The 22,268-nt window shown below is 53.3% G+C and overlaps 10 protein-coding genes across 10 annotated transcripts; 7 read left to right on the forward strand and 3 right to left on the reverse strand.

Moving 5' to 3' along the window:
- Positions 1–873: 873 nt before the first annotated feature.
- On the reverse strand, positions 874–1,339 carry IUM83_18529 (uncharacterized protein; the record flags this gene model as incomplete). Its single annotated transcript, XM_067943535.1, has 2 exons — positions 874–932; positions 1,006–1,339. The coding sequence occupies 2 exons, from the start codon at positions 1,337–1,339 to the stop codon at positions 874–876; spliced, it is 393 nt and encodes a 130-aa protein (XP_067792914.1).
- Positions 1,340–1,667: 328 nt separating this feature from the next.
- On the forward strand, positions 1,668–3,054 carry IUM83_18530 (uncharacterized protein; the record flags this gene model as incomplete). The annotated part of the gene is made up of 3 exons (XM_067943536.1): positions 1,668–2,093; positions 2,172–2,516; positions 2,599–3,054. The coding sequence occupies 3 exons, from the start codon at positions 1,668–1,670 to the stop codon at positions 3,052–3,054; spliced, it is 1,227 nt and encodes a 408-aa protein (XP_067792895.1).
- Positions 3,055–3,109: 55 nt separating this feature from the next.
- IUM83_18531 (uncharacterized protein) lies at positions 3,110–4,581 on the forward strand (the record flags this gene model as incomplete). The annotated part of the gene is made up of 3 exons (XM_067943537.1): positions 3,110–3,132; positions 3,256–4,087; positions 4,144–4,581. The coding sequence occupies 3 exons, from the start codon at positions 3,110–3,112 to the stop codon at positions 4,579–4,581; spliced, it is 1,293 nt and encodes a 430-aa protein (XP_067792951.1).
- A 102-nt stretch (positions 4,582–4,683) lies between these two features.
- On the reverse strand, positions 4,684–5,925 carry IUM83_18532 (EVI5 protein; the record flags this gene model as incomplete). The annotated part of the gene is made up of 1 exon (XM_067943538.1): positions 4,684–5,925. One exon carries the CDS (start codon positions 5,923–5,925, stop codon positions 4,684–4,686), a length of 1,242 nt encoding a protein of 413 aa, XP_067792894.1.
- A 148-nt stretch (positions 5,926–6,073) lies between these two features.
- On the reverse strand, positions 6,074–7,311 carry IUM83_18533 (EVI5 protein; the record flags this gene model as incomplete). The annotated part of the gene is made up of 2 exons (XM_067943539.1): positions 6,074–6,859; positions 6,934–7,311. The coding sequence occupies 2 exons, from the start codon at positions 7,309–7,311 to the stop codon at positions 6,074–6,076; spliced, it is 1,164 nt and encodes a 387-aa protein (XP_067792950.1).
- A 937-nt stretch (positions 7,312–8,248) lies between these two features.
- On the forward strand, positions 8,249–8,827 carry IUM83_18534 (uncharacterized protein; the record flags this gene model as incomplete). Its single annotated transcript, XM_067943540.1, has 3 exons — positions 8,249–8,284; positions 8,360–8,662; positions 8,729–8,827. 3 exons carry the CDS (start codon positions 8,249–8,251, stop codon positions 8,825–8,827), a joined length of 438 nt encoding a protein of 145 aa, XP_067792949.1.
- A 1,330-nt stretch (positions 8,828–10,157) lies between these two features.
- On the forward strand, positions 10,158–13,893 carry IUM83_18535 (Beta-glucan synthesis-associated protein SKN1; the record flags this gene model as incomplete). The annotated part of the gene is made up of 4 exons (XM_067943541.1): positions 10,158–11,769; positions 12,850–13,016; positions 13,093–13,422; positions 13,489–13,893. 4 exons carry the CDS (start codon positions 10,158–10,160, stop codon positions 13,891–13,893), a joined length of 2,514 nt encoding a protein of 837 aa, XP_067792948.1.
- Positions 13,894–14,202: 309 nt separating this feature from the next.
- Positions 14,203–16,005, forward strand: IUM83_18536 (M96 mating-specific protein; the record flags this gene model as incomplete). The annotated part of the gene is made up of 3 exons (XM_067943542.1): positions 14,203–15,057; positions 15,148–15,471; positions 15,547–16,005. 3 exons carry the CDS (start codon positions 14,203–14,205, stop codon positions 16,003–16,005), a joined length of 1,638 nt encoding a protein of 545 aa, XP_067792947.1.
- Positions 16,006–17,405: 1,400 nt separating this feature from the next.
- IUM83_18537 (M96 mating-specific protein family) lies at positions 17,406–18,896 on the forward strand (the record flags this gene model as incomplete). Its single annotated transcript, XM_067943543.1, has 3 exons — positions 17,406–17,987; positions 18,073–18,384; positions 18,456–18,896. The coding sequence occupies 3 exons, from the start codon at positions 17,406–17,408 to the stop codon at positions 18,894–18,896; spliced, it is 1,335 nt and encodes a 444-aa protein (XP_067792946.1).
- A 2,249-nt stretch (positions 18,897–21,145) lies between these two features.
- On the forward strand, positions 21,146–22,220 carry IUM83_18538 (uncharacterized protein; the record flags this gene model as incomplete). Its single annotated transcript, XM_067943544.1, has 4 exons — positions 21,146–21,517; positions 21,588–21,941; positions 22,019–22,089; positions 22,199–22,220. 4 exons carry the CDS (start codon positions 21,146–21,148, stop codon positions 22,218–22,220), a joined length of 819 nt encoding a protein of 272 aa, XP_067792926.1.
- Between the last annotated feature and the right edge of the window lie 48 nt (positions 22,221–22,268).

The raw sequence follows: 22,268 nt of genomic DNA on the forward strand, positions 1-22,268 counted from the left end.
TTGTTTCTTAACCACGTCATCCTGCTTCTGCAAGTAGCTTGTCTTGAACCCGTTCATGGAACTTGCGCAAGTCGCTACTAAGCAAGTTTACAACACCGCTGCCGATACGGTCATAGTCGATCTGTTCTACTGATGCGGACCCAATGCCATGCCCCAGCTCACTTGAAACTTCGTAGCAGGTACGGAATACCGACTCGCGTTCTGGGTTGGTTGGAGACCGCGATAACATTGTCCAACCTTTTTCTCGGACGCGCAATTTCAAGGAGTTATCAGCTGACTGCAAAATTCCACTTTCTTGGTGTGACGGCACCATAGCCGTCGTCCAGATATACAAGATGCGGTCTCGCTCCTCAAACTTCCGAGCAAAAGCCGCCCCATGAAGTGTGCATGGGGTTGGATCGTCGCTAAGTGTCAAGAAGAAGCTTTTCGCGATGGAATTTGCGTTCACATGGAGTCGATGAACGTAGTACTTGCAGCACTTGCTGCCCTTCAATTGCATACCTCGCCAGATCATGCGACTCGCAGTGTCCAGGTCACTGGCCAATGGGGTCGTCGAGGAGAGCTGCACATATCTTCTGCCAGTCCCGGGGTCTTGCTTGATTTGCGAAGTGAACGCAGCGGACTCGGCTGAACCCACCCCGCTGGTAGCCAAAACGCCGTGTGCGCTGGCGTACATTTGATCCAGGTACTCGCGCAGCTCTCCAAGTTGCGGAGTCGCGTCGTTACTCCTCAACGACGTTCCCATGAGGATCGTAGACGGCGCGCCGACAGCCAAGTTGATTTCGCACCCGAGGGACTGCAAGTTCTGGAACGCGTCCTGCATGGTCCTGGACCTCTTCACGACCTTGCCAAGCAACGTCTTCAGCTGCGTATTCAGTTGCTCCGCCCGCTGTCTCTGATAGGCCTGTGTTGTAGCCTCCTCCAACCAGTAACTTGCACCCGCCCCACAACCTTCAAGCGTCAGACGTCCGCCGTTACCCTCCATAGCTGAACTCGACCACGCACCCTTAGCGCTCTTCAGTCGCACCAGCTGCATCTGCAGCTGCGTCACCTGGTCCTTCAGCTGCTGCATCTCATTCTTCTTCTTGGCTCGAAGGCGGGCCGAGTACACGGCGTTCTTGCGTCTACTCTTGGCCTTCTCGTGCTTGTCTGGCGCCGCAGCGGCGACGTTTTCGTCTTTCTCATCGCTTCGACAACGCTTGTGTGACTCCCTGCCGCTGTCGCTGCCGCCCGAAGACACATCCGTCGCGTTGTCATCGCCAGAGAACTCGAAGCCGTCCACGAAGGCCAGCGCCTCCGCCAGCGTCTCGGGGTCGCCGGGACTCTCCAGGAAGCTCATTCGTCTCTGCTCACCTCTGTATTCTATACGGAAGGTCATATATGGGACATGTATTCAATATCTTAGGTTATGTATACCGCATAGATCACATAAACGGCTCTCATGATTAGTCGATGACCTATCCCCTTTAGCGATTACTAAATATACCGGAATGATGGTTCAATACCGAAATTTCATGGTTAAAGTAACATATGTAGGACTCATACAAAACAAAAGAGGACATTATAAATGCACCTATGTGAATAGTCATTTGCTATCTCAGATAGTCTCCTATATGAAAAGTGTACTGTATTTCCTAACCAACTTGCCTTGCAGTCCAATTTCGCAGATGACCGGACCGCTGTCGCCCGACGCCACCAGCACAGAGGGCAGCAGCTCGCCCTCGTCTGTATCAAGTGCGCCGAGTGCCCGCGCATCGGCCGCTGCTCCCAAGAAGAAGCGCGTGCGCCGCCAGCAGCTGGAGCTCAAGCAACTGCGCGAGCTCTCGGAGGAGCTAAAGCGCCGCGTGGAGCAACTCAAGAGGCGTCGGCTCTGCACCCCACAGACTCAACGCAGTCGAAGCAATGACAACTTGCGTAGCAGTAAGAAGGCAAAGTACGGACCTGCCCCCGTGTGGGAGGCCATCGCCGACCGCCAGTTCAAGGAGCGGTCGCGCGTGGAGAAGCAGAACGAGGAGCTGAAACTGCTGCTGAAGGCGCAGAGCGGCATGGCTCAGTCACTACAGGCCAAGGTCCTGAAGATTTTGGGAGATAAGGTGGGGATCCGGAGCATTATCTATTGAAGAGACCGGCCAGGTAGAGATGACTGACTTCGGTATGTCTGCTGTTTGCAGTGTCTTATAGGGCTGACCATGATGCAACTGCAGGACGAGGGTCCTCGTTACTGGGATTTGGGGTCAGGGGATGAGGAAGGCATATTTGCCGACTTGCTGACTCTTGTGGTGAGAACGCACTTGGCGATTCAGAGGCAGCAAGTCGAAAATCCTAGGAGTGTGCTGACGTTCGCCACGTGGGGTATCTCCGTCGGCGAGCCTCACGTGAGAGCGGACAGCGAAGCAGGGCTTGTGATGGAAACGCATGCGTGCTCACTACTGCCGTTTAGCGTGGCGACCACGGCAGCCGCATGCTGGAGGATGTTCTCGCTCTCGCCCGTAAAACACATAATTGTGTCAAGAGACGTAAGTGGCGCCTTGGTTGGGTTGCTTTTTCTGGACAACGCCTCACATGTTATAACGTGGTTTGCTTCGATTTGGTTCATAGATCGAAAATGTTGATGTATTTGCGCAGTCTTTTACGTGCTCGTCTACTCATTTGGGACGGGAGATTGACGTGCGCGGTAAGCACACCTGCCGCAGATATGTTGAGGAGGATGGTTGCATTACCATCGTGTTTGCCGGGCGCACTGAACCGACGAATGTAAGTACACCGTGCCAAGATGCACAGCTACAAAAGACAGGATGGATCAAAGTTCGCGAACTACGTACTCAAGATTCGGACCAGCCTCCGTCTGCAATGATTGAAATGCACTCGGAGACGCTGCCGCGCTTTCGGTACGGTAACACGGGCCAGGTTGATCGAGCACGCGAGATCATGGAGTGGGTTTCAAATTCCCATCACATGACAAACGACTGGTACCGGCAGACGCTAAGTGAGGTTCTCGTGGAGGAAGACTGGAAGGCGTTTCGTGGCGGCGATACCGACGAAGTGGCCGCTTAAGCTATCGCTTGTTTTTGCAGTTAATGAACGTGAATGGCGCATCGAGTGTTGGAAAATGCGTGTGATCGCTTGTTCGTGGTACTTGTATGCGTCGTGATACAGTGCAACTCAAGCCTGACACATGTCATTGCTGCAACATAACTGACACCAAAATACTGTACCCGCTCATTTGTCATCTCCCATTATAATCGTTACTCGCAGTGCTATGCAGACCGACAGCTTCGACCTGGACGACGCAGCGCCAGCGTTGCTGGACTTCCTGGACTCGCTCAGCGATGAATATGCGGCTCTTGACGCGGGAGTCGACGCGCGGGCTGTGGACCGCCAAGTAATTTCCAGTGTGGAGGAAGTGGATACACGGCAGAACCGTGCCGCTGTCAAGAGCAAACCCACGGCCAAGACCAAATCGAACACGTGGCGACAGCGGCAGCGTCTGGAAGTGCTGAGACTGCGCGACGAGATGCAGCAGCTTGATGCGGAGCTCAAGAAGATGAAGCTGGCCTCTGGAGTGCTATCTACTGTGCCGCTAGTTTCCAGCGTATGCACTGCCAAGCGATCGCCAGTGAGAAAGCTGCTGCATGAGTCGTGGCAAGACGCGGCATCTCGCGAGTCACTGGCTCGCCAAACCTCTGATATCGAGAATGAGAGACTCCACAAGGTCTTGCACATGCAGGTGAAGCATGCCCGGAAGATCTATCGGATGATGACGCAGCAGATGACAACTGCAGTCGTGGCCCAAGCGCTTGGGTGCAGGCCTGGTCTTGTTGGGGATGAATGCCGACCTCCTAAAGATAATAGCGTGGTCTTCCAGAGGCTGCTAGCACAACTGGATGGACATCATGGGAACATGGGCAGCCTATTCGTTGCAGCCCCAGACGATCGTAGAAGAGATGGCCACGTGACAATCAATCGCGCATGTGGGCTGCAGGTCCAGATCTTGAACAGCTACACAGTTCCATTCAGCGTGGACGACACCGAGCGAGCCGTTTGGAGTGCCTTGATGGAAGTTGGCGATAGGGTGGCCTACAACGAGGTGCGTCCGTCTTGTTCTGCTAGTTCGTCGAGACATACTAATTTGTGGTGATGCAGTCGTTTGAGATTGATAGCAGGACTACATTACAGAGTGCTCGCGCCTTCATAGTAGCTGGCTCAGTTGAGCTTTGCTTTCTAGTTCGCAAAGGATGTCGCAAGTATGTGAATGGTGGACAATCATTCTTCGTGGTACACGAGAGTGCAGTTGTAAGCACTAGTTTTGGCGGAGGTGTGTCGTACGATGAAGTGAAGTGGCGAACTGTAAAGCCAGGCAAAGTGAAGGAAGGAGCACCAACAGCTACCATCGAGACGTACGTGCTGGCGACGTTTCCAACATACAAGGCGCTCAGCTGTCTGCCTCCAGAAGGCCTCGCCGGATTCCACGAATCGTTAAAGGACTTCAATCACAAAGTTGAAGACACCCTAGTTCAGAGACTAAGTGCTGTGAATTTTAAAAGTAGGGAAGATGATGAAATTGGCACTGGCCAAACGTAAAATGAGGTAGCGACTTCAGTGTGTATTCCACGTACAGTATGTGCTACGAAGGAGTGTTCGGCGGGCATTTCCTCGGAATGGATTGTACTGTCTTGGAAAATTTTAAAGTACTATATTGTTGAGCCAGCCATTGATATTCCAATCTTCCTCTACGAGCACTTGATTGATCATTTTCCCACAAACATCCGTAATCGCGTCATGAGAATTCACCACAAAGTTGGTGAGCGCGCCCACTTGGAGCTCTTGGTCGGCAATATCATCCTCCAGGTCCAGCGTCATTTTACAGTATGACTGCAGTGACGTCGATATCATCACCTCAGACGCATCTTTGGATGGAAGGTTGACACCACGTAGAACAATCCATCCGATTTGATTGCAGCGCAGTCCACTCAGCTTTGTGCCGTTGATTTCTACAGGCTCCGTGCGCGACTTCCACATGATAATGATGCAGTCGCCGCCCACGTACTTGCGGTAAGTCTGTTTGCCCCGCACATTCGTGTGGAACGAGCCGGCGTCAAAATTGAGGCCATACGAGCGAGCCACCAGGTTCTCCGTCATGATCCGTTCGTAATTAAAGTAGCTCATTTTCTTGGGGCCATCTTCGGCAAAAGCACGCCAGAACGCCTTCTCCGTCACGTGGACATCAAAAGGCAGCATCGAGTTGGCCTTGGTCACGAACGCAACGCCAGTGTCCGAGTTCGCCTCCTCCATCACGTGCAAGTCGCAGAACGAAGCGGTTCGATCTGCGAACTCGGGCCCGCCGAACAACTCGCCCACGTCGAGGTGGGCGCGCTCCAAGTGAGCCAGCTGGTCTGCAAAGATCTCGTCATCCGTCGGTCTCACCGCCGTGTCCAGCAGTGGCTTGTAGCGCTTGCCCCCCTCCACCGCTACCACTTCCTCCTCTCTCGGCCGTTTGCGCAGCAGCCGTTCCAGCTTGGAGGCCAGCTTCAGCTGCCCCTCCAGCGACACCCGCAGCCGCTGGTTCTGCTCCTCCGCCCGAGTTCTCTCCTTCTGCTGGCGCTCGGCGATGCCCTTCCAGATCGACGGAGCCCCCGCCTCCGTCTTGATGTCCGGGGCTCGTTCCTGGGTCTTGAGCTGCGTCATCTGCGCCTCCAGCTTCCCCACCAGTTGCCGCAGATAATCCAGCTCCAGCTTCTGGCGGCGGATGCGCTTCTTCTTGGGCTTGGCTGGCGGCTGGGCCGCCGTCTCTTCCTTCACCATGGGCTCGGGCGCCAACGGTAGCAAGTCAACCGCACTGCAGTCGGAGCTGCGGGTCTTCATGTCGCCCGTGTTCAAGTCGGAGAACAGCGCCAGCGCTTCCTCCAGCGGCAGGTCAATGGTCATATTCACAGACAACGATAACTGAACTTTTGGTGCTGACCAATCAGCGCTCGAGACTTGAAATGGGTACTTTGTATCAGGTAAAAAAAAACTTTTGAATCGAGTCCGTTTGATTATTGTTGTTAGGTAAAATTTACCAGGCATTTAATGCCTACAGAGGTACACTACCACCGAGCCACCCGTTGAGATTCCAGTCTTCCTCCACGAGAATATTGGCGATCATCTTGCCGGACATTTCAGTAAGCGTGCCGTGCAAGTTTACCACAAAATCGGTGATCGCACCAACTTGAAGATCTTGGTTGGCAATATCGTCCTGCAGCTCCATAGTCATCTTGGAATACGACTGCAGCAGCGTCGATGTTGTGCTGGAGCAGCCGATGTTGACACCACGAAGCACGGTCCAGCCTGTCTCGTGGCAGCGCACGCCGGTAAACTTGGTCCCGTTGAGCTCCTCCGGGTTCACGACCCACTTCCACATGATGGCGACCTGGTCGCCCACAACGCATTTTCGATGCGTCTGTTTCCCCAGCACGTTTGCGTGAAACCGACCAGCGTTGAAGAGCAGGCCGTAAGATCGAGCAACCACAGAGTCAGTTGACAATCGTTCCTCCAGAAAGTAGCTGTTCTTTTTGGTGCCCCCCTCAGCCACCGCACGCCAAAAAGCCTTCTCCGTTACGTGAACATCAAAGGGCAGCATAGACCTCGCCGTTTTGATGAATGCAACGCCCGCATCCGAATATGGGTCGTTCATCACGTGCAACTTGCTGAAAGAGGCAGTGGACTGCGAGAATTCCGGCATGCCGAATAGCCGATCCACGTCCAAATGTGCGCGTTCTACATGTGCCAATTGATCGGCGAAGATCTCGTCGTCTGTCAGACAAATTACACTGTCGATCAAGGGCTTTGGGCGCTTCGGATTTGTCAACGCAGCCACCTCCTGCATCAAATGACGGACACATAGGGCATCAGCACTCCCATGTCCCGGTTGCTCCTCATTTATCCTATGCGTACCTCATCTCTTGGACGTTTGCGCAGCAGCCCCTCCAGCTTCGCCGCTAGTTTCAGTTGTCCCTTCAGTGATGCTCGCAGCTTTTTGTTCTTCTCCTCCACTCGGGTTCGCTCATTTAGCTGTCGCTCTGCTACCCCTTTCCAGATCAACGAGTTCTTTCTCTCCGTCACAGCTGCAGCAGTCTTATCGCAATCAGAGTCGACGGTCGGAGGAGGAGGTGGTGGTGGTGAATTGGCCTTGAGCTGCGTTAGCTGCTCCTCTAGCCTTTTCACGAGCTCCCGCAGATACACAAGCTCCAGTTTCTGCCGCCGAACACGTTTTTTATTGGGTTTGTCTGGCGGTCGCGGTTGACCGTGGTTTCCTCCATTCCCTCTGAGCATGGAGGCGTTTTGGGTATTAGCGAAGGTGGCGACTGCTTGATGAACGTGGCTGCTACTAGAGCTCATCTTCGCTACTCACCAACCTTTTGAGTTGAGTGAATGCCTCAAAAAGGATTACGCCAGAGGCAAAACCGCGACGATTACTCTTCTCTCGGCCATCAAGGTGGAGTCACTCAACTTGGGCCAACCGGAGCGAGCCCGATGCAATGAGTCGAACGCGGTACCAACCAGACCCAATGGTCTTTTGGGATAGTCTAAAATTCCCACCACCACCACCATGAGCAGCGCCCCCAGATACCAGTCGAATTGGACTCGAGACAAATCCGTGTGCGAGTGAGAAGCAGGAAAAAAGTCAGCCATTTTTACATGGAGTTCTTCCCTCAACGATCTCTTCCACGGCAGTGACAACAACATGTGTGCGCGACATCACTTGTTCCTCTCAATTGTTAGTCCTGTCGACAGTTTGCGAGTCAGTATGACTAACACAAGGCGTGCAGAGTTGCGTAGGCACGTCGTTCCTCCAGAGATGACGAGGAGCTCCTGCATCTAATGAGCTCCTGCCAGCGGGGTAGATAAAGCAGCAGTAGAACTCGCGCTCCCAGCCCGGAGGTTCAAAAGCGGCACAAATCTCCCCTCATTCCTCTCCCAGACACATCGCCATCCGACGAGGAGTCACTGCCCACCGGGCGGCGTGGGGACAGTCAAGCGACGCGAGGTGGAGATGGCCAATCTCCAGCGAGTGGGGCAGCAACTGTGCCATCGCTCAAAGCTGCGGCGGACGAGGAAGCCAATGTTGGGGCAAACTCGTTACTTTTACGCATTTCAAACGAGGCTGCGATGACGGAGGAAATGAGGGCGAAGCAGGAAGAAACACAGAAACTGCTCGTTATTCGGACTCTGTGATCGTAAGTTGTCGCTCCAACGAACCGCTGAGTCCATGCGACGTCTGCTTCAGCATAGAATGCTCCAAGAGGTAAGCTGCATTTTTGTAGCCAACTAATACTGTTGTGGTGGTGGCTATTAACAAATTGCTACTTGGGGTTTGCAGGTCATGAAAAACGCGGTCGCCTTGTACAATCAACAACTCATTCTGGATGGCAGAAGCGAAGTCATCATTGACAAGCTTGTTGTTGGGCTGGACGCTATATACGCAGATGTGGACATCGCGTTCGAGAAAGTAAAGATCCACGAGCTTCCATTCCCAGGGCGGAAAAATATGTCAACAAAAATCAACTCAAAGAATTTTGTCGATCGCTATGCTGTGCCGTTCGACGTCCGACACACCGCAATGGCCGTCTTAGGTTGCCTATCGGAGTTAGATAGGAAAGGCCCCAATAATCTGGTCTCCAGCGTACGTACATGCACTGCTACTGTTCACGGACTCGTGATTGACACGTTTTTTTTTCTCCATTTTTAGCATGTCAACTCAGCTAGGAAAGCATGGATGACTACCTGGATAAATTCGTACTCGGGCAAGAACGCAACTTCGTGCTCCGGTGGGGAAACGATTGTATAAATCAGAAATTGCAGAGTGACACGAAAATACGTCGAAGAAAGCAGGACAGTGTTTATTTCGCAAGCATTTATTGACCCGAAGACATCTATCGTATTTTACGAAACAAAATGGCTCATCGGAGCTTGGGCCAACTTCCGTGATTCAATCTCTTCGGGAAGCCCCCTGCCACAACAAAGAGGACTTGACACGGATTGTAGCGTTGGTTGATAGAGCTGGAGCGGCCGTGTGGGATGGGTCTCAACCATCGAGTAGAAGACGCCTTTGTTAAGGATAAACGGTCAAATGATCCATTGACTTGATTCGGTCCTCACTTCTCATGGGCCTAACGACAAGACTACATGTCACTTCCGTATTCACTTACCAGTCTTCTTCAGTCGCACTTCGTGTATGATTTGGCAGTAAATTATTGTCGTTGTGCTGTGAGCTTTTGCCATCGAGTCACCGATGGAACTGCAAATTCTGCATTTCAACCCCATCCTACAATCTCCAAATGCGCTTCTACTGCAGTTGAGTTTACCTTGTCCTCGCAGTCTTGTTTTCGCAGGGCATGCCCGGAAACCCGGCACCGCTGAATTCAAAGAAGAAGAAAAAAAGAGTCAAAGCGGAGGCAGATTCTTGACGTTTGCGCGCCTCCTATGCTGATAAGTACGATGCGCATTTCCTGCCACATGGAGTTTCGATGAGCGACAGCGCAGCGTGGTCAAATAGACTTGGGATAGCCACCGCGCGTTCTAGGCAGATTTACAATTGCAAATGACCTGTCGCCGGAAACAAGCTATGGCGACGTCATCATGTGGACCTGCAAAATACTGCGAGAAGCGCAAACATTAGAATTTCTGAAGTAGGCATCTTAAAGCATATGTGTTTTTATTCTTAGCTTCCGAATCCTAGAAGTACTGTAGCTCGACTAGCAAGTTCATCGAAGATCACTGGCAAAGTATTTCACGTCATCATTGCCAGCGAGGAATATTCGGAGCAGACTCGATTGTCAAAACACCATCAATCGGAAATCACAATCTCATGTTACTTCGCGTCGAGTAATACATACTACTAGTATTACTCGACGCACGTGAAGTGATATCCTCCTTGTTCCAGCACAATATTCTGCGAACACCAGGCTCACTATTCAATCTGCTACGTGACAATGGAGTGTTGGCCAACTTGGCGATGCCTCCTCGCATTTGTTGCACCATTTTTCGGCACCATCTTGATCACCAGTGCTAAAGTTTCCTATTCCACCAAGTCCAATGTCTTGCCGTGGGTAGACGTCGATACTCCAGAACAGGCTCTAACTCACGCATCGTCTCGTGGAGCAACATGGTCACTGGTCATGAGTGACGAGTTCAATACGGAAGGTCGGACTTTCGAGGCAGGGGCGGACCACCTGTGGACCGCAGTGGAGAAGCCTGACGGTGTGAATGCTGCGCTGGAGGTCTACGCGATCAATATGACTTCAACCGAGTGCGATAAGGAGGATAATTGCTACTTCTACATCGAATCCGACATCGACGAGCAGAATATCACAGTCTGGAACGACTACATCACGCCTCCTGGCTACGAAAACGTTTCGTTTTACTATCGAGCGGCAATGGTGCAAGGCTGGAACAAGTTTTGTTTCCAAGGAGGGCTGGTAGTCGTTCGCGCCCAACTTCCCGGTGTCATCGGTGGGGACTCTGGGAATCCTGATCTCGTTAGCGGCACGAAAAACACTCGTGTCAGTAGTATCGACTACTACCCAACTTGGCCGGGCATCTGGATGTTTGGAAATCTTGGGAGATCTATCTTCACAGGCTCAACAGCCCGCATTTGGCCATTCTCGTACAATGAGTGCAACGAGACGGTTTTCGATTATCAAAACCAGCGCATCAGTGCATGCGATGCTAACCCTGGCTCAGGCATGAATCCGTATCAAGGTCGAGGGGCACCGGAAATTGATATTTTGGAAGGGGGCGGCACTGAAATCTCATCTTCCATGCAAATTGGTCCTGGTATGCCCGAAGAATTTCGACCGCTACATGACAAGGTTTCCTCCTTTTGCATGTACACCTATGACTGTACTACGACCGGTGCCAACAACCCAGATGTCCCGACGGCGTTCTACGAGAAGCTGCGTGGCCACAAGACCTGGTACCAAGGAATGCGCTACGGTGCCAACAATTTGTGTGCTGAGGAAAGTGACGAACTTCAGACCTTCGCCAAGATTAATGCCTCTCTGACGAAGGGGGTCACAGAAAACGCGTGTACGACCGATATCTGTCCAGCATCTTTCGACGTAAATGCCGATCTTGGATTCATGAACAACAAAACGGAGCACTGGGGCATTAACTCTAACGGCACATGCTTTCCGAGGATGAATGCATACACAGGTGCCTACCTCTGCAATGCGGGAAATACAGCGCCACAATGCACTGAGTCCGGGGGTTCGACAAGCGCAGCGTCTTCTTTCACCTACCAAATGGACGCATTATCTTCAAACTGGGGCATCCACTTGGCTGCATACATCGACTGGGTTACGTACTCTGTCGAGTGGGTCACTGGAGTTGACGGCTACATCCGATGGGAAGTAGAAGGCCACCCGATCTACGAGATCACCGCCGCTACAGTAACCAATCCACCACAAAATGCAGCACAGACGAACCCCAAGAAGATCATGATCGAGGAGCCTATGTATTTCATCTTCAATGTCGCACTATCAAGCTCGTGGGGGTCAAAACCTCCGAATGCTGGCACATCCGGTTGTTACGGGGATGGAAAGGATGAGAAGACGAACGCTATTTGCGACGCATTTCCTATGAAGATGAAGATCGACTACATTCGCGTGTACCAAGACACAACAACGATGGCCTATGGCTGCGACCCAGCATCACACCCGACCAAGCAGTGGATTGAAGATCACATTGATCTCTATCAGGATTTTGACAATTTGGTGGTTGAAGTGTCGGGTAAGGCATCCTGCCACTCCGACGATGACTGCACTATTGCTATCACTGGGTCTTCACCCGTGAGAACAGGGCACTGTAGCAACGGGCGGTGTGAATGCGTATCACGTACCTGGACTGGCCCGCGCTGCACCGAGACTACAAGTGTCAAGAAGGACGATAAACAATACGGTCCTCCAATGGCGCTTTCTATTGGGGTTGCAGCAGTGACTGTATTGGCCACGGCGATTACTATTTTGTACGCAAGTGCCAAGGAGAAACGCGAAAGTGAGCGACGACTAAGGAGTCACGCATTCAAGGTGGACCAGCTTAAGCAGGCTGGATCTGTGTCTACCCAGGATACTGAGGTAGGACCCGCGAAGAATTTGTACAGCACCAACTTCGTATAGCCTGCTTTTATCAAGCACAAACTATTGTCGTAGCAGTTCGGGGTAATGCGTAGCTATGAACAGCGCTGACGAGCTCAATACTCCGATAGAAATTTCGTTGTAATATTGGTCGTTCGTTCGTACGATACTATTTAATCGTAAGTCAGGGGCCTGGGCTGCTGATGCGACAACAGGTAACTTGTTGCCAGTGCAGGATTCGGTGGTCGAAAATCCAGACAACTTAGGATTATGAAACGTAGCGGACCGCATCAACACCAATTTCACTATGTTGCAGACCTGCGTTTCTTGTCTGACGCTATTTTAATTTTCGCTGACCAGCGCAACCACGGGTTCTTGATGGCATCACACCCCGAACAGGACGTCGACGGTTTGCTAAATGAGGCTATGGTGCTGGCATTTCTTGAGAATTGTGATTTGGCACACCATGAACTTGTTTTTTCAACGACGCCAGCAGATCAAGTAACCCCACTTTGGACAAACTCCAATCACTGTTCCCAGGAAATCGAGAACGAGGCGAACATGGCAGCTGAAGCTACTAGACAAACATCCCAAAGAAAATCCTGGTACAAAAGGCGAAATGATGAATTGGTTCAGCTACGTCAAGCTGTGAAGGAACTCTCAGCCCAACTAGACCAGTTAAAGCTTGATGCCAGACTACGCTCCAATCTTGCGCTCGATCAACTTGTGCTGACAGCGGAAGCTGCCACCGAGTCGGGCATTTGGGAATCTATCGCGAAACGGAACGAGAAAGAACGGAGAACAAGCGAGACCGAGAACCTGAGCTTGCGCAACGCTCTGCTGACTTCGGTCACGCATGCCAAGAGCCTTCGGCGTGCATTCAAGAGGCGACTTCGGGACGCAGTACGTGTATCTTTCGGATACGGTTTCGCTGCGTTCACGACTAACTCCATCACTGTGAATAAATATTCCGCACCAGTCCGCAAAAAACGCTTTGGAGTTCTCCAAACGCGGTCGGGTAGGAGCAAGCGCCTTGACACCGCCGACTAACAACATCAGCGTTTTCGACGAGCTCAGTGCCGGAATGGACACAAACTTTGCCGCCCTGGACGATCTCTTTAAATCACTTGGAATGCACGAACTGCCGTGTCCTGGGCGACGAAACAACACCGCCAGCAGTATGCTCGAAGGTAAATACGCGGAGATCTTGGACTGCTACTCGTTGCCGTTCGACTTCAAACGGGTGGACGCAGCGATCTGGGGTCTGGGGTCGGATGGCTTGGAGGATGCCAACGCGACGTTCGTAGAGGTTCGTGCCGCGCGCGTCGTCTAGAATAATTGGCCAGTTCTAACACTTGGTTCTCCCCTGCTGCAGCGTGTAGCCGCCGAAGCCAACACGAAGCTCAAGAGCGTGGGCTTCTCGTTCAAGGCGGGGCGCATCGACGCCCGAGTCGTGATGCGCAAAGTGGGCCGCCGCTACGTGCGGCAGGACCGAACAGTCTTCATCTGGCGGACCTTGATCGAGCCCAAGCGCGACGGCGTCGACGTCTCTTTCCGCGAGACGACGAGCATGGTGCTGTGCCCGGGGGAGCCTTCGCTGCTGGGGCCCACGACTGTGATGCAGTCGCACCGCCAGGTGACAGCCAGCGACGGTGGTCGCATCGCCGACGAAATCTGGCGGCGCTTCCGGGACGTCGACGCCAGCGCCGCGGCCTGGGACCGCTCCATCACCGAGTTTAACCACCACATTGAGGACGCGCTGCTGCTGCAGCAATGTTAAACGGAGCTTGCAGCACCTGCATGCAGAGCTTCAACACCCAACTGACAGTTGAACTGTGAGTCTACCGATATAATAGGTGATACTATGGGTCAAGCTAGAAACCTATATACAAACCAGGGTGAAGTAAACAATCGCACAAACCTAGCCCGGGAGTAATCGAACTGCCCATCCCACCATACCGAGACCGAGTGATACCGCTTGTCGCACCCGCGAGCACAATCCTAGGAAACGTCCTACAAAACAAAAAAAAACCGCTACACAATACACCAGCAGCTCAGCCCAGTTCTCTTTCCCGAACGTCCGGCGTCCATGATGAACAGCAGCTTCCAGCTCGAAGACCCCCTGGCGCTGGAGCAGGCGCTGGCCTTCGCCGACTCGTGCGACGTGGGCAGCGACGACGACATGGCGCCCGACCCGGAGCTGGACGCGCTGCTGGCCGACGTGCAGGCCGGCGACCTGTTCGCGCCCGACGCGTCGCTGGCGCTCATGCTGCAGCAGGCGCCCGAGGCCGCTCAGCCGCCGCTGGGCGAGTTCACGGGGCTCATGCTGGGCGCCGACGCGTCCGCCGAGTCCGACACGTCGCTCGAGAGCGCGCTGGCGGTGCTCTCCACGCGCTGCGACGCGTCCACGAGCGACGGCAGCAGCAGTGACGACGCGGCGGCCGTGGGCCAGCTCTCGGACGCTGCGTCCACGCCCTCCTCGGCTGGCAAGCGCCCCAAGAAGATGAAGCGGGCGCGAGCGCCGTCCCCCACGCGGACGGCCAAGGACTTCGCGGCTGCCAACGCGGCGCTGGCCGCCGCTGCAGCCGCCGCCCAGGGCGTCCCGCTGGAGGAAACCAAACCCACCAAGAAGCGCATCCGCAGACAGCGCGAGGAGCTGCTGTACCTACGCGTGAAGGTCAAGGAGATGGAGAGCAGCCTGGCCGAGCTCAAGAACAAGGAGGTGCGCAGCCGGTCGCCCAGCTCGCAACTGGCGGTCAACGGCAAGCCCAGCTCGGAGGGCTCGTCGCTGCTGGCCTCCGTGTGGGAGAGCCTCGCCAACAGGCAGTACAAGGACAGAGAACGCGCCGAGCAGGAGAACCGCAAGCTCAAGTCCACGCTGGAGGGGCAGATCAAGCTGGCCAAGTGTCTCGAGAAGATCCTCGAGGACCAGCCCGAAGACGACGTAAGTGATGTGTTTTTTGCGGTGATGCGGGTGCTGCTAGAGCGATTGCTGACACAGCTGTGTTATCCTGCGTGTTTTGCTTGTTTCTAGTCGATGCCGGGAGTGCCCCACCCGGAGCAGTCGAAGCTGCTTACGATGTCCGTCAGCAGCGATCCGAAGTCTGTCCACGCACAGCTGCTGGCCGGAATGGATGCAGCGTTTGACGAGGTGAACACCAAGTACGACGTGAAAAAGTACCAGGATATCGAGACGGAGAAGCTCGATGTGAGGGTAGCGTCAAGCTTGGACAACGGCATTGCGCTGCAGTTCATGGGTTTCAAGCGCGTGCCGTTCCCTCAAGAGGTGGCCATCCGAGGAATGTGGCGCTTCACTTCGTGCGAGGCAACCAAGCGCCAGGCGTATTTCTACGAGGAGGTAAGAAGCACCTACGATATCATGGAGCGGTGTGGCATGCGTGATCTAACCGTGAAACCCGCCTCGATTATGCAGCACGATACTTCTTCAAAGTACTCGGTCGCGCGAACTTTCGGCCACAAGATCCAGAGTGATAACGGCAGCCTCGACTACCGCAGCGAAAGTGTACTGGAGTGTCGCAAGCGCGGCGACCGCATGGTCATCGTGACGCGCGGGTTGGCGAAGCCGATCAAGTTTTCGGCGGCACCAGTGAACGGCATCCGATTCCACGAGAACGGGTGGATCGTGATCGAGAAGGCGTCGGCACAGGACGGGTCGTCCAAGGGCAAGTGGTCAACCATCGCCTCGTCCATGGAGCTCAAGCCGATCTACGACGACGACGTCCTCGACCAGGACTTCACGGTGGGGGCGCTCACGGACTTTGTCATCGACTCGTTCCACCGAAACATGCACCTCGGCGAGGAGGTCGTCGCCGGCATCATGATGGAGGAAGCCCGCAAGGCTGCCACGCAGCCAGCATCCTCGTGGCTGTGAGCTGGCGGGCAATGTCGTTAATCACACGTGCAATAGATTTTTTTACAGCATTTTCTTTGGGACCGGAGAGTCAAGTCGTGCCATCATCGACTGATCATGGCGAAAGTAATCCCTGGACACAAACATTCTGCTTTTAACCGGTCGTACACGTACACAGTACATGTACGTGTACTGTGTTCATTCATGTACAAGCGCAGTGACGTTCACGATACACATCTGTAGCCAGGTGGCAGAGCGCCAAGCCTGACAGTCAGGCGCTTGGCGCTCTGCCGCCTGCCTGACAGGCCCTGTGGTGGTAGTCAAGCTGACTCGCACGTGGTGCGGTGCTCGCCATCAGGCCGTCGCCGTTCGTCGAGAAAATCCGGTCGCCCGGTACCAATCAGAGCGGCTGCACTGATGATGTCTGTGATGCCTGCCTCCGGCCATCATCGCGGCCGCAGTCTCCGCTGCTTTGCCTGAGTTTGCCTGTGCCGCACCTGCCTTCGCTACACACGAGCCTCCGTCCGAGCGAGCCCCGCCCGAGCGAGCCCCGCCCGAGTCGGACCCCGACGCATCTGAGTGGCTTTTGCCGACGCGAATGAATTCCCGGCCGATGTGGAGCTGCTTCAATAGCTGGTGACCACCGTTGCCCCTGCTGCTCGTCAAGAGACACGGGTGGCGAGCGGCGACAGCAGCTTCCGTCTCAATTTGCCCATGGCCAACTGCGTTTCTGCAGTACCCTACAATTTTGCCTCATCTTCAACTCTTTCCGCTTCTGCAGTGTTATAGATTGATGCGGGTTTCAAGCATAGAGAACGCTCAGAAACACGGATTCAACTTTGCAATTTATACGTTTCTGGAGTAAAGTTAGAGAGCGCCAACGTGCTGTAATCTTCCCGAGATTGCTCGAATTTGGTCCACCCCAGGGGCGCAATCGGCCTTCAAAACCGGGACGCAGCAAAAATGGCCGAGCTGCCCCAAATCTGGCAGCCTGGAAACCGCGGCGGCGTCATGGACTACTGGCTTGCCCTTCCTTTCGCTTTCTCGCTGTCAGCGATCGCTAAAACGTAGTGTTGGGACCCAGGGTTGGAGCATCCGTGCTGAAGTAGAAAACGGAATGAGAGCAGGCACACACCACACATTATTCAAGATGAGATCTCAAATATGGCAAATGCCATATTTAGGGCCGCCTGCATGTTTCCGGCGTTTACGGTGGGCCCGTCGTTGACTACCACGGCACACGGCGTAAACGCTAGTCGTGTGTCTCGAGGTTTGCCCCCGGGTTTGCGCACACCGCACCGTCTACCATCGGTCTCGAGTCGCCTCTGCAAGCATTTTCAAGCATTTCAATTTTCGCCCTGGAAGGCGCAGCACCACCACCCCCTGCACCGCACCACACCGCACCGCGCATCGAATGCCCCATGAGCTACTCGTACATCACGGACGAATCGCCGCGGCTCTCCGTGGACGACGTGCTCGGCCTCATTGACTGGAAGGAGCTCGAGAACGTGCTCTCCAGCCCTGACGACATCAGCCGACCACCCCTGCCCGTTGACGAGCCTATGGTGTCAATGGACATGCAGCCGGAGGTCGAGCCGCTCGCCAAGGCGAAGACACCACGACGATCACGGAAGTCCAGTCGGTCGACGCCGACCAAGGCGCAGACCCCGACGGCCACGCAACCGGTCGATGCGCCTCCCGTCAAGAAGAAACGTATCCGCCGCGAAATCGTGGAGCTCAAGTTCTTGCGCGGCAAAGCGAAGGAGCTCGAGGAGCAGCTGCGTGAATTGCAACTCGGGTTCTCAACGTCGCCCAGAGCGGAGGGAGAGCCTGTTCCGCTCGACGGACTCATGCCGTCCGTGTGGACGTCCATGGCCGGCCGCCAGCTCAAAGACCGCATGCGGGCCGAGCGCGAAAACCAGGAGTTGCGCAGCATGCTGCAGGATCAACTCAAGATTGCGCAGGGACTCGAGGACACGCTGAAGCAACTGCCACCCAGCCAGGTAAGCACCAAACCAGTTCTCCGTGACCGCACAGCTGTTGCAGACCAGGTCCTAACGATGATCAAAACTTGGTGATCGACAACAGAATGTTGGCAACCAGTGCGCAACGATTCTTCCGCCGGAGCTTTTCGGTCCATCGAGCTCCGAAACACTCGCAGAGAGCTTGGGGCACTTGGAGCGTTCGTATTTAGGCGCGAATGAAGCTTTCGCGACGGAAGGCGTGGATCAGCTCGAGATGGACAAACACGAGATCAAGGCCATCCTTCACCCGTCCTACGGGACGTGCATTCGTTTCACCACCCGCATCGCGATGCCCTTCGGCTACGATGTCACTAGCCGTGCAATGTGGAGGTTCCTCACTGAAGAGGGACTCATCTCGCTCGCTAGCTCCTTCAACGTAGGCAAATGCACTCAAAATGTCCACTCGAATCTAGTATCTAACCTTAGTCTGATTCATGCTACCAACAGAAAATCTACACAACCAAGGACATCCAGGCGCACTGCTTCGCGTTCCGACTACCCGATTCCGACCCCGCAAAGGACTACTGGATGAACCAAGTGGTCCGAAGGCACTTGGAGAGTGACCGGACAGTTCTGGTGGGGCGGTCCACCGTCCAGCCCTACGTGAAGGACAGCAGCCACCCGACTGGAGTCTCATTTCTTGACGACGCTCGCGTCGTTATCAGTGACAGCAGCACCAACGGTGTGCCTGAGACGTGTGTGAAGGCTTGCGTATATTTGGTCCCAGACTTCGGTTCAAATAGCTCAAACGAAACTGTGGGCATCAACGAGCTGCTGGATTTCTTCATCAAATCCGCCAGTCCCGTGATCCTGCGGTGCCGCGAGATGATCATGACCATGCTACACCAGGAAGCAGAAGCCATTAAACAGACCGCGGTGCGACTGTGAATGGGCCAACACGTTATGTATTTGATGTAAAATTGAACAAATCGTAGTAATCAAACCACAAAACTAGTTACAATTCGACGCGATGAATGCTTGTCCAGCACCAACGAGCTCTGACGCAGGCCTTCGCGGCATCGAGCGCTCTGCTCCACCCATCGTGTCCCCGCACTCTGGTGGTGCCAAACCGAAGGGGAAAAAGCGCGTGCGCCGCATTCAGCTCGAGTTGCCGACCCAAATTTCCGAAAAAAGAATAGACCAAAATCGCGTTGCAGTGTTGTGGGACGATATTGCCGAAAGGCAGCTCAAGGAACGACTGCGGGAAGAGCACACTTCCGGGTAGCTGAAAGCGACATATAACGAGGTCGCCCAATTCTCCGCTGAACTGCACAAATTTTTGAAGAACTATGAAAATATTAACCAGGTGAGAATGCAAATGATGCATGGTTTACTGTACTGAAGACAGATTTACAGACTTGGTTTGGATTTTTATTCTTATAGGAGTTAGTGGGGCGGGTCAAGTGCAACCCGCAACAAAAGTTCTGGGAATTAAAGTCACAAAACGACGACCAAATCTTCTCCGACCAACTGACGATACTGACGGGGTTCTACCTAGAACTGCAACAGCGGGAGCAGGATGAATCGCCGAACAGAACGATTCATTTCCGTTGGGACTTGTCTTTGGGACAGGAAGTGGTAAAGCCAGACCCTTCTGCCAAGGTTGGCATCATCTTTGAGGCGCGAAGTGGCACGGTTCTGCCTTTCAAGCTGGAAGTGGTTATTGAGGCATCTTGGAAATTCCTCGGTCATGGTGAAGGCCAACAATGCATTGTCCCCAACTCTGACCAGCAGGTTTGATGATGAATTTTACTACATTGTATGCATTCATTGCTGAAGGTTCTGACACACACGTTTTTGCTTGCTTGCTAGTTTTTTTTTTGCAGGCTAATACACTGGTACGATCGTTCTCCATCGAAACGGACTTCGAGGGATTTTTCTCTGAAGTCGTTGGAAAATATACGTGTCGGAAACACGTGATGGATGACGAGGTTGTTATCGTGTGGGTCGAGTGTGCGGATGTCTTGGAGTTTGCTGGTGCTAAGTTTGACGGCATGCAATACATGAAGCGGGGCTACCTGAAACTTAAGCGAATCCTCCGGGAAGGCCCTGGTGAGCAATCCACATCGACTGTGCCCGAGACATACTCCAAAACTACTCCTGTGTTGCGCGAGGGTGCTACTGATCCGGCCCTGCAGATGCAAGAATTAGTATGGGCAGTAAAGCGTTCACATAACAAGGTGAACAAAGTATTCTGTGAAACGTTGAGCGGTCTGCTGCTGGAAGAAGACTGGAGGGCAACTGTCGGTCAGGATGAAGTAAATGTAGCATAAAACTATATGTAAGCTTATAGCTATGCTACATGCATGGCAGAACGCGTGCAATTTACTAAACCACTATAAACAAACCCAGGCGGCTGCTTGGTGCTTCCTCTTAGGATTCTGCCTGCATGATTCTGTTAACTACTCGCGTCATAGGGAGGGTAAACAGCAATAGAACAGTCAGTGGTAGACGGTCACTGTCAAAGTTCATTATGGCAAACTTGCTTGTACGTACTCCTATAATCCAACCGAGGAAAGTCCCCGACAGAAAACTCTCGTTTTGACATACCTGCCCAACTGACAGGTCGATTGAGTCTTGACGAATGTTCTTCCTCCTTCATCCCTCCGGCACATGCCGCTATGAAGCACTCTCCAATTCGTAAGGCCGTTGAAGCAGTTGCCGTTGTCGAAATCGCATTGGTTATCGTAGGTGACACCACTACTCCTACAAACTGGATCGTAGTCCTGCTAACATATACATGTAGTCGCCGTAGCCGAAGGAACCGTCGGCAGAAATGCCAGCGATCACCAATGAGGAGAGTACAGTAATGACCGCGAATTTCATGGTGATTTGGTGTCCAAGGTAAAATGCTTCGTATTTTATACAGTCCAAAACTTTATATGATACTAATCCTTATTTTGTGATTATTATTTTTGTGGTATTGCAGATGGGACCATAACACGAATTATTTTATACCTTTCTAAGATGATAAATCAATACAGATATGTGTGTCACACTAAAACTACCATCACAACTGATATGTCGATAATTTTTCGGACCGGAGGAAGTATTTCCTGGTTTGGTACTTTGGGACTCGCAAAATAGACTCGAAATCGCAAATTTGATTAGGACTCTGTTTCAAATAGCAGATCGACATGAAGGATGCTCTCGCGGCTTCCCTGCACGCGACGAGGACCGACAACAACAAGAAGAAGCGCGTGCGCCGCATCCAGAAGGAACTGCCGCTCTGGCGCCAACAGGTCGCGGAGCTGGAGCTCCAACTCGCTCGATGCAAGCTCAAAAGACGGCACGAAAATGGCGACTCGAAGGAAATGGGTCCCCACAAAAAAGGTCACAAAATTTGTGACGACAGTCTCTCGGTCTGGAACAACATTGCGGAGAGGCAGTTAAGGGAGCGACTCCGAGTCGAGCAACAGCAATTAAAACTGGAGAAGTCGTGCTCGGAGGCGGCACGGGTTTCACTGGAGTTGCACAAACTGATGCACAAATTTGAAGAGAGCAAGCAGGCAAGTACTCGTAGTGTCGGTGTGATGTTCACCTCGTGTACTACCATGGCTGACTGTTTATTTTACGCAGGCAATCGTAGAGCGTTGCCGATTCAATACACGGCAACAACACTTTTGGGACCTCTCAGTGATCAGTGACCACGAAATTTTCTCTGACCAATTGTCGACTGTGGCGAGGCTGCATTTGGAGTCCCAGCAGCAGCACAGTCAAAGTCCAAGCGGGACATCGCATTTTGGCTGCGGCTTGTCAATGGGCAGGGATGTTGCTAAAGCAGATTCGAAGGTCAAGGTGGGGGTCGTACTCGAAGCTCGCTGTGGCACAGTGCTACCGTTCCCACTGAATGTAGCCGTGGACGCGTATTGGCGATTTTTCAGCTTTGGATACATCGACAAAAGTGTCGTCGATCATGTACCTGAACTCAAGGTACAGTAATGCATAGACCTTGTCGCACAAATTGGAAAGGGCTCGTCGATGTTGATGTTGTTGTCGTTATTGTGTAGACCGATACATTGACGCGCTCATTCACGGCTCGGATGAGATTGGAAGATGCCACGTCAGTAGCTGGTGGGAGGTATACTTGCCGAAGATATTTGGATAGTGATGGCATTGCCTGTACACTTGTTTGGTCTGGCGTTTGGGATGTCTTGGAGTTTAATGGGATACGCTTCAACGGGATGCAGCTTCACAAAAGCGGCTGGATAAAGCTGCGGCGAGGGTGCCACGAAGGATCGACATTGGTTGAGACGCATT

The sequence above is a fragment of the Phytophthora cinnamomi genome (genome assembly GCF_018691715.1).
Source record: "Phytophthora cinnamomi strain GKB4 chromosome Unknown Contig32, whole genome shotgun sequence".
In the NCBI taxonomy this organism is placed as follows: Eukaryota; Oomycota; class Peronosporomycetes; order Peronosporales; family Peronosporaceae; genus Phytophthora; species Phytophthora cinnamomi.